At 47.3% G+C, this 10,241-nt stretch overlaps 1 protein-coding gene across 1 annotated transcript in view; it reads right to left on the bottom strand.

Moving 5' to 3' along the window:
* The window catches only part of LOC109306737 (matrix metalloproteinase-20-like), a 28,393-nt gene extending 18,438 nt beyond the window's left edge, over positions 1-9,955 (bottom strand). The window contains exons 1-3 of the mRNA XM_019530272.1: positions 9,844-9,955; positions 4,974-5,215; positions 1,512-1,660 (exon numbers count right to left, since the gene is read on the bottom strand). Of these exons, the coding sequence (XP_019385817.1) occupies positions 1,512-1,660; positions 4,974-5,215; positions 9,844-9,900 (448 nt within the window). The 5' untranslated portion in view covers positions 9,901-9,955. The remainder of the gene's footprint in view (positions 1-1,511; positions 1,661-4,973; positions 5,216-9,843) is intronic.
* Between the last annotated feature and the right edge of the window lie 286 nt (positions 9,956-10,241).

Genomic DNA, 10,241 nt, shown 5'->3' with positions numbered 1-10,241 from the left:
GTATACTCCTCCTTGGTGGCTACCCTCTTCTTCCACAGTCTGTATGCTTTTTTTTTTTTTTTTTGTTCCTAGGCTTTCCTGGATTCCCCTGTTCAGCCAATAGGGTTTCTTGGCCCCTCTGCCTCCCTTTATGTGTCATGGGATTGTTCCCTTCTGTGCTGAAGTATTGTTCCCCTGAGGAATGACCACCCTTCCTGGATTCCCATCTTGCCAATGCTCCTGTCCTTCAGTGCCTCTCTTACTAATCTCCTGAGCTCAATGAAGTTTGCCTTTCTGGAGTCTAGCACCTCTGCCTTACTGGTTATCTTTCCCACCTTCTGCTAGATAGTGAATTCCACAATTGGTGGTCACTATCCACTAGGTTACCCTGTATCTGCAGATCGCCCGCTAGGTCATCCCCTGTAGCAAACAGCGAGTCCAGTAAGGCATTTCCCCTAGTGAGACTGTACACCTTCTGTGTTAGGTGAAGGTCCTGTATACAGATTAAAAACCTATGTGAATGATTAGATCTAGCTGATTGCTGCTTCTAGCAGATGTCATGGTAGTTTAGGTCATCTATTACAACCATGTCCCTTGAGTATACTGCCTCTGAGAGCTGCCTTGAGAATTCCAGGTTTAGCTCATCCTCTTGGTGTGGCGGTCTATAATAGACCCCCACTACCAAGTCCCTTTCACCCCAACCCCCTTGTAGCCCTCAATGCCTACTGCCCAATTGTGGGTAGGGTCCCACCAGGTTTCAGTTAATCCAACCAGATCAAAGTCTTTGTTTGCAAGCAGGAGTGTGAGTTCCTCCTGCTTATTCCCCATGCTCCTAGCATTAGTATAGAGAAACTTAACCCCCCCGATAGGTACCCTTGATTACTCTCCTGTCCTAATGTGTTAGGTGAACAGCTCACAGGACTATATGGGCAGGTGTGCCAGAGCAACATTTGGAATAGAAATCTATTTCCTCTCATGTGACTAAATAGCAATTTTCTAGCTGTGTGAATGGTGTTTTTGACACTCTTGCAGAAATTCTGGTCCCCCTACCCTGTGTGTAAAGCTTTCTGGGCAAGTATGGCTACATACACATGTCTATTCTAGATGCATAAGTGCATGTAAGTCATGGAAATGTAGCTTGCTACAACCCAATGACTAATAACCAGAGGGGAAAGGAAGACTATTGCATTCTAGTCCTAGTAGCTGAGTGGGCTCTTACCTAGTAAGTGGGAGATTTGGGTTCTAGGCACACTTTACCCAGACAGAGTTTGAACCTTTACCCCTTTGACTTCCCAACAAAGTGCTCTAACCAGCAAACTGATTAAGCACCATCCAGTGGCCCCTCCATCTCAGCTCCATTTTCCAGACAAGCCACTGCTCATTTCATTTAAGTCTTCAGACAAAATGGATGGGGAACTGTGCTGGGCACACAGTCTTGAGGTATATGTTCATTTTTCCAAAAAAACAACCTTAGCACTTCAAAATGCCTTGGACATATTCTTCACAAAAGTAGTACAGAAAAAGCAAGGCACCTTTAGAAGCAAATGTAATCATGATATCTGCATCTCCACTGTGTTTTCTCACAAAATTTAGTGGTGTGACATCACTCCAAACCTTTAGCGACATTTCAACTACTTGTTCCACCTCCTCACGCTTCAGTTTGTTGGTGTAATTCTGTATCCTTCATACAAAAAAAGTTCAGAAAGCACAAATATTAATATGCAGTTATTTAACCTTATGAGTTATGTGATCAGAGGGCTGTATTCTCTGGTCTACCAGGTTCACTGAGTCTCATGTAAATAATGCTAACTTGACCTAAAAAAGCTGGACATTTATTTGGGACAATTCCTTCTATGTAAAGGCAATGTTTATGTGCATAAAACCTACAGAGGCAATATAAATCTCTCTCACACTAGTGCAGATCCTGGAGCACTGTTATAATCTGCTGCTAGGCTTTAAGTTAACCATTGACATCTGTAGTTTTTATTTTTATGTGAACTCAATGTGTGGTTCAACAAGGTCTCATTGCAACCCACATTTTCAGTGACTAAGGTATAGATCATTGGTGCAAGGTCCATCCATACCAGAGAAAAAGTCTACGTTCCTCTCACTAGGCCTTGATAATGAATCTTCTACCTCAGGGGTGGGAAATTATTTTGGGCGGAGGGCCACTTACCCAGTTTTGGCAGGCTGTTAAGGGCTGCATGGGTAGCCCCACCCCTTGACAGGTGCCCCACCCCCTGGGCACCATCTTGGGGTCAATGTCCCACTGGTGGGGCCCAAAATGGGGTTCAGGCTGGCAGGGGTCCATGGACCTAGGCTGGGCTGCACCAGCAGGGAGAGGGGGGAGCTGGCTCAGCTCCATAGCGCCCCTGCCAGCTGGGACCCTGTGATCCTGCCACCCTGCTCTGGGCCCTGCCAGCACTGACCCTGGGGCACCAGTGTGGGCCCCGTGCTCCCACTGGCTCCCCGCCCACTCACACCCAGTGCCCCCCAGCCCTGCGGTACAGGTGGGGGGCAGTGCTTGCTGGCAGAGAAGAAGTTGGTGCTGAGTGCAGGGAAAAGCAGCCCCTGGCCCACCCATGGCTTGCGCTCCCTGCTGCAGGTGCTCGTAGTCCACGTGGGGCTGTCTTGAGCAGGCACAGGCAGTCCCAGGCAGGCTACGAGCAGCTGCAGCACAGAGCACCAGCTACATGGCGAGTGAGGGGTTGCTCTTCCCCATGCTCAGCACCAGCTTGTAACCTGGCCCCACTGCTAGTCTGGCAGTGGGGCCAGGTTACAAGGTGGTGCTGAGAGTGGTGGGGGGAAAAACAGCCCCTCGCCCACCCCATGCCCAGTGCCTCATGCTACAGGCACTTGCAGCCCACCTTGAGCTGCCTGTGCCTGCTCTGGACAGCCCTGTGTGGGCTGCGAGCACCTCCAGCAGGGAGTGTGCCAGCCACGGGGCTGCTCATTGTGCCAGGAAGGGGCTGCTTTTCTCCACACAGGGAAGGAGCCCAGGGAAAAACTGAGCATGGGGGGAAAAGCAGCCCCTCCCCCAACCCATGGCCAGCGCTCCCTGCTGCAGCCTTTCGCAGCCCGCACAGGGCTGTCCAGAGCAGGTGCAGGCAGCACCACATGGGCTGCGAGCAGCTGCAGCACGGGGTTCCAGCCATGGGGCGGGGAAGGAGCTTCTTCCCCACCCCATGCTCCTTCCCTGCCCGGGGTCCCCCCCCTTCTCACCCCCCACTTACCTGCAGTTCCAGCGCAGAGCAACCACATGCTTCCAGTTGTGGGGCAGGGCCGGGTGGGTCCCACTGTTGTTGGAGCCCACTGGGCTTCCCCTGGGTCCTACTGCCCTTGGTTCCTGTCATTTTTTACAGGAACCAAAGGCAGAGAAATATTAATTTTTTAGGGGCCCCACAAGCTGGATAGAATGGCCTTGTGGGCCAGATCCAGCCTGTGGGCTGTATTTTGCCCACCCCGTTCTACCTGGATGTCCAAGAGCTAATATTACTGTAATAATGGGTCCTTGTTTACGAGTTCCATCTGCGTCACTTCATAACATACCTTGCTGTGTCTAATTTCCAACGAACTCAACCATAACATTTTTTGCCCAGCACATCTTTTAAACTCTTTCTGGTGCATTAATGGCATTGGAACAATGAATAGATAGTCTTCATAGTTCTTGAAGTCCTATAAGCCACACTTAGCACCTCTGAAAATCAAACTATGAGTTTACATATCTATATATTAAATCACTTTAGTCACTCAGTTCTGAAAAGGTGGGTCTGAGCTTCTGTTTGTCTAGTCTACTGAATCTGTCAAATGTGAACATAAAATCTATCATGAATGTGTATGGTGAACATTTATTAGCCATATAATCAGTAGTTAGTTAATACTGTTTAGAGCATGGGTGTCAAAGATCTGGGCTGTGGGCTGGATCTGGCATATAGAGCGCTATTGTCTAGCCTGTATGCTGTAAGCACTATATGTTGGCCCCAGCCCTGCTCATTGCATATGATGCAGGGAACCCATCTGACATGGGCTGCACACAGTGCCTAGGGCCAGTCTGGGGCATACACTACATGTGGTGCCTACATGCTAGATCTGGGACTGGTCTGGAATGGGCTCACAGACTGACCCTTTGTGCTGCAGCTAGCCTACAAGGCCAGTCCAGCGTGGGGGCCATATGCAGCATGCTTCCCAGACTGCCCCCTGTACTGCATGCCATATGAGGCTTGGGACAAGCTTGTGATGCATGTGGTGGGCTGGAGCTGGGGCCAGGGCTAGGGTTGAGCCTGGCATGTGCTGCATGCAGCACCCAGTGTAGTCTTGGGTGCGCACTGCCTACAGCACCTATGCCATACTGGCCCTGTATGCTGGACCTGGGGCTCCTAGACCAGAGCCAGTGCGCCAGGCTAGTCTGGTGCAGGCACTACATGCAGCACATACTCCAGACTGGTTTATGCTCTGTGTGTAGCATATGTCCTGGTCCTGCGCCATGTGCCATGTGCCATGTGCATGGCTGGAGCTGCATGTGTGCTGCATGTGCTACATGGGGCTGGAGCCAGCATGTATGCTACAAGTAGCCTGTGGGGCCTAAACTGTACTAGCCCTATACTGCACTATGCTGTGCCTACACTGTCGCAGCCCTATGGGCTGACTTCAGAATGTGGGGCCTGTTTGACACCCCTGGAATAGAGCTTTGAAAAATGTAAAGTAGTACAGTAAGCATTTCTAAAGTACTTACATGGGACCACAAATAAAGTAATGTCAGGAGCAGCATGACACTCACCATGAGTTCCTTACCTCTGGGTTTTTTTTCTTTGGCAAAGGGGAACAATTTAGGTACTTCATAGAACAGACCAGCTATAGAATATGTTACCATTGTTATAGATAAGCTACAGATTTTGAAAATTATTTAGTTCTTTAATATGTTATGGGAGCATAGCATAAGTCACCTACACACTGTTTGTTAAAATGGAAATAAGAGTCTGGTCATAAGCACTTACCGGTATGTTATTGTATTTCCCTTCCATTTGGGCTTCTTTATATAGAACTCATGTTTCTTCACATCAGAGACCCCACATCGAGATTTTTTCATCATTGCCACTGTTTGAGTGTCCAGTTTGCCAGTCACATGGAAACCAAAGAACCCTTGAATCTCTTTAATCTTGCTACTGACAGCTCTAATATACCTTTTTGCTGTCCTTGAAGAGACTGGATCCATGCTATAAAACTGCTGCGGGTATTTCTGTATGAAAGGGGTAGGTTCAGAATATGTTCAAAACATGGCCCACACTTCAGTGAAATATTATTTTTAAGTATTTTATTCGTAAGCCTTCTTCTTTCAGGTACTGAGATAAATTTAAAATAGTGTTTAAGCACTTCACAAAAACCAATTAACCACACTTCACAAGTACACAAGAAAATACTCCTATTTCTATTTTACCTCTCTAGTAATACAGAGAAAATGGTTAAAGAGCTTGCCCTTAAATAGAGAGGGAGTCATCAAGACAGGCTTTAGGATGGGGTGGGCAAAATACAGCACCCAGCCCACAGACTTTGTCTGGCCCTCAGTGGGTCCTTTGGTCCCACCTGGCCGAGGTACCATCCAGCCCATGACACGTCCAGCCCATGGGCACGCAACAGGTTGGGGTGACTCCAAAGCTGGATTGCCTTTCTAGGCAAGAGGAGAAAGGGGATGAGGAAGAGGAACCAGGCACCAGATCCTGCTCCAGGAAAGTACGTGAGCCAGGGCTGCCTGTGTTTGGCTTACTGTTTGTTTGGTGGGTTGTGTGTGTTTTGGGCATGGGCTTTGAACAGTTGGGAGTGCTGTTAACTGAGTGACTGCTGTGTGATTGCTGCATGTGTCAGACAAAAGCCCTAAAAAAGGGGCAAAGCCAGGCCCAGCAAGGTATAAAAGGAGACTCCCTAAGTGACCAGGGACTAAGTGAACAGGAACAGCAAATGAGGTAGTTTGCAAGCAGTTTGCAAATCAGTTCACAGCTCTCCTCTTTGAAAGGGAGCCTTTAAGGTAAATTATTTCTTTAATTAAGAGTAGCTATCCTACATCTATTTAGTGCAAGTAGCTAAAACTTGGGAGCTAGACCAATACTTAGCCCCTTGTTTAACTACAGTCCCAAGTGAGGGGAAGTTCACTATGGAGTTTGCCTAGAAACTCTCACTTTCCTTCACTGTAAGGTTGGTGAGTGGAAACAGGGAAAAGGGAAACTTTCAGGAGCAGCGAACAGGCCAGATTACAGGGGAGTTTGCTAGGGAAGTTCTGCTTAGAAAAAGGGGCAGGAAGGGAGATCCAGAGACACGGCTGGAGAACGTTGCAATCCCAGAGGCACTGCTGCTGTCAGCTCTTCCTCTGCTTGCACCACTGAGGCTCACTGTTGAGGCTTCCACCCAGGTCCTGGTTTGGTGCTGTGGAGACTGCAGCTTGTGGCTTCCTTCCAACGACAGGCAGATGGGGGAGTACCTGCAATGTGAGTGGTGGGTCCTGGTGGTGTCCCTCAGAGAGCAGGCAAGAGAGCTAAGGAGGAGGTGGCAAAGCTCTGAAGCATCCTCCGTCATGAGGACTGCATCAATTCAATGTTGGAGGAGACCTCTAGAACTGCAGAGGAAGGACTGCCAGAGGCAGTGTTAAAGAAGGAAGGGGATATGGACTCCCAGAAAGGTAGAAGCTGGAAGCTTGTGACCTATGGCAGCAAGCAGAAATCTTCATCTCCACCTGCAGTAGTTTGCCTGGAGACCAGATATAGATCCCAGGCAATGGTGGAGGAGGAGCATGCTCCATTGGTGGAAGAGGCCAGGCCAGGCCCCCCCAAGGTTGGAAGGATCAAGAAAATTGCCACAAAGAGGAAGAGATGGGTGATGGTGGTTGCTGACTATGATTTTTGGAGGACTGAGGCATCACCTGCTGGCCTGACCTGTTGTCTTGGGAGGTCTGCTGCTGGCCTGGAGCCCAGATCTGAGATATCACACAAAGATTACTGAGACTTATACAGCCCTCTTACTGCTACTCCATGCTGCTTATTCGTGTTGGCACCAGTGATACTCCTGGGGTGACCCTGAGCAGATCTAAAGTAAATACAGGGCTCTGGGTGCAAAGGTGGTGAGAACAGGTGCTCAGGTGGTATCTTCCTAGATCCTTTCAGTCAAGGGGAAGGGCCCAGACAGAAACAGATACATCCTGCAGATCAATGCATAGCTGCACAGATGGTGTTGCTAGGAGGGCTTTGGCTTCTTCAACCATGGGATGTTGTTCCAAGAAGGAGGATTGTTTGGAAGAGACAGGATCCACCGAATGAACGGAGCTTCCAGCATATTGGAGCAGGCTCCCTGCATGTGTGTAAGTGCCCCTAGGGACAGACGATGCAGAAAATACTGACGTACTTAATGCTTTTTTCACCTCAGGCTTCACAGGCAAGGTCAGCTCCCTGACTACTGCACTTGGCAGCACAGTTTGGGAAGCGGGTGATCAGTCAACAGTGCTGAAAGAACAGGTTAGAGAATATTTAGAAAAACTGGACATGTACAAGTCCATGGGGCCAGATGCAATGCACCTGAGAGTGCTAAGGGAGTTGGCTGATGTTATTGCAGAGCATCCAACCATTATCTTTGAAAATTCATGGCAATTTGAGACAGGTCCCAGATGAATGAAAAAGACAAATATAATGCCCATCTTTAATAAATTGAAGAAGGAAGATCCAGGGAACTACAGATCAGTCAGCCTCACCTCAGTCCCTGGAAAAATCATGGGGAGCAGGCCCTTAAGGAATCCATTTCTAAGCACTTGAAGGAGAAGGTGATTAGGAACAGTCAGCATGAATTCAACAAAGACAAGCCATGCTTGACCAACCTGATTGCCTTTTATGATGAGACGACTGGCTTTTTGGTTGTGGGAAGAGCAGTGGTTGTGATATACCTTGACTTTAGCAAGGCTTTTGTTACGGTCTCCCACAATATTCTTGCAAAAAAGCTAAGGAAGTAGGGGTTGGATAAATGGATTGTCAGGTGGATAGAAAACTGGCTAGATTGCTGGGCTCAGAGGGAAGTAATCAATGGCACAGTGTCCAGTTGGCAGCTGGTATCAAGTAGAGTGCCCCAGGGGTCCTGGGGCCTGTTTTGTTCAACCTTTTCATCAACAACCTGGAAGATGGGATTGAGTCCACCCTCAGCAAACTTGCAGATGACACCAAGATGTGAGGAGTAGTAGATACACTGGAGGGCAGGGCTAAGATTCAGGAGGAACATGACGAACTGGAGGATTGGATCAAAAAGAAACCTCATGAGGTTCAATAAGGCCAAGTGCAAAGTCCTACACTTTGGACAGAACAGTCCCATGGAGCGCTACAGGCTGGGGACCAATGGGCTATAAGTTGAATGTGAACCAAAGGTGTGCCCTTATTGCAAAAAAGGCTAATGGCATACTGGGCTGTATTAGTAGGAGTGTTGCCAGCAGATTGAGGGAAGTAATTAGTCCCCTCAATTCAGCACTGGTGAGGCCACATCTGGAGTACTGTGTCCAGTTTTCAGCACTCCACTACAGAAGGGATGTAGACAAATTGGAGGGAGTCCAGGAGAGGGCAATAAAAATGGTTTGGGGGCTGGGGCACATGACTTCTGAGGAGAGGCTGAGGGAACTGGGCTTATTTAGTGTGGAGAATTGAAAACTAAGAGGGGATTTAAGCTATCTAAAGGGTGGTTTCAAAGACAAAGAGGATGGAACTAGACTTTCTCAGTGGTGACAGATGGAGCAGTGGTCTTAAGTTGCAGCAAGGGAAGTTTAAGTTAGATCTTAGGAAAAACTTTCTCACTAAGAAGGTAGTAAAGCACTGGAACAGATTACCCAGAGAAGTTGTGGCATCTTCATCCTTATAGGTTATTTAAGCCGCAGCTAGACAAAGCCTTGGCTGGGATGATCTATTTGGGGATGGTTCTGCTTTGAGCAGGGGGCAGATTAGATGACCTCCTGAGGTCCTTTCCAGTGATTCTATGATTCACCTTGGCCAATCTGATTTCCTTACTCATGGTTAACAGTCCTTTATTCTAAAGGCAATCCCAATGAAATTCATATGACCGGTATTTCATGGTCTGTGAAAGTAAGGTACTATCAGCATGAGTGAGACAACAAAAACAAAATAATTCTGGTTGTGAATAAGTAAAAATCCCAAATCTAAACTGTGCCAATCAGTCAGTAGTAGTCAGTAGTAGTCTTTTCTGACTATTTATACATTTCCCTATTATTTAAAATTAGCCCTGAAAATTCAGTCAGTCCAATCAATAAATTCATCAACATTATTCAGGCAAAATTCCTACAATCTCCTAACAGCAAAGGCTGCTTATAGACATGCTCGTTCATGTTCTGCTTAGAATGCTCCAGCGTCTCCTCACTGTCATGTGTATTAAGTCCCTCCATGTTTCAAAAAGGCTTCAGGGGTGCTTTAGAATTAACTTTAGTTCAAACTCCCCTGTGGCCATTTTGAAATGCAAGGGAGCTTAATACACATAGTGGTGAGCCATTTTAATCAACACAGTTGTCCAGGATCCACTGTATTTTCTACACCCCACCTCCCACCTCTGAGCATGTGCATAGCAGCCAAGATTTGCAGGTATTAGCCCACAGAGGCAGGTTCTGCCACCCTTACTCAAAATGAACAGCCTCTTGCCCATGCATAGTCTCACTGACATCAGTGAGACTGTTTGCAGAGCCTGCAACTCAGTGAGAGTAATGGTATCAGAACATGGTCCCTAGGTAACATTTACATGAGGAGGGCCCAGTTTTGGTCCAAAAAAACTCATCCATGTAGTTTTGAGATCATGGGACACTTATTCAAGTGTCTGTTATATTGTGAAGTGATTTGCACCTACCTCAGCATACATGAAATCATGCTGATTTGTTCCTCCATGCTCACTCTGCAAGGCCATGCAGATATAATATCCAGAGTTCAACAAAATGAAGAGAACTATCCAAACAGTCTTCATGTCTTCTAGGAAGTTTTCCATCTGATGGCAAAAGTTTCTCCTCTGTTTCTCACAGACTTAATGGAGTTTATGTGATCCACCTAAATGACTCACATGTTTTTCAAATATGATATAATCCATTAATTATCCCAGAGGTATTATGGGGGATGACAGTAAATGGATCAAGTACTTTAGAACTGTTGTTAAAAGCATATTTTCAGGTTAATGAAACTAGATGGTGAAGGACATAATTACAGAGGAGACATGGTGGTCCACTCCAAACAATATTTCTTACCTGAGCCTTC

The sequence above is a fragment of the Crocodylus porosus genome, unplaced genomic scaffold (assembly GCF_001723895.1).
Source record: "Crocodylus porosus isolate Cpor-Errol unplaced genomic scaffold, CroPor_comp1, whole genome shotgun sequence".
Lineage (NCBI taxonomy): Eukaryota > Metazoa > Chordata > Crocodylia > Crocodylidae > Crocodylus > Crocodylus porosus.
This window is presented reverse-complemented; position numbering and strand designations above follow the sequence as displayed.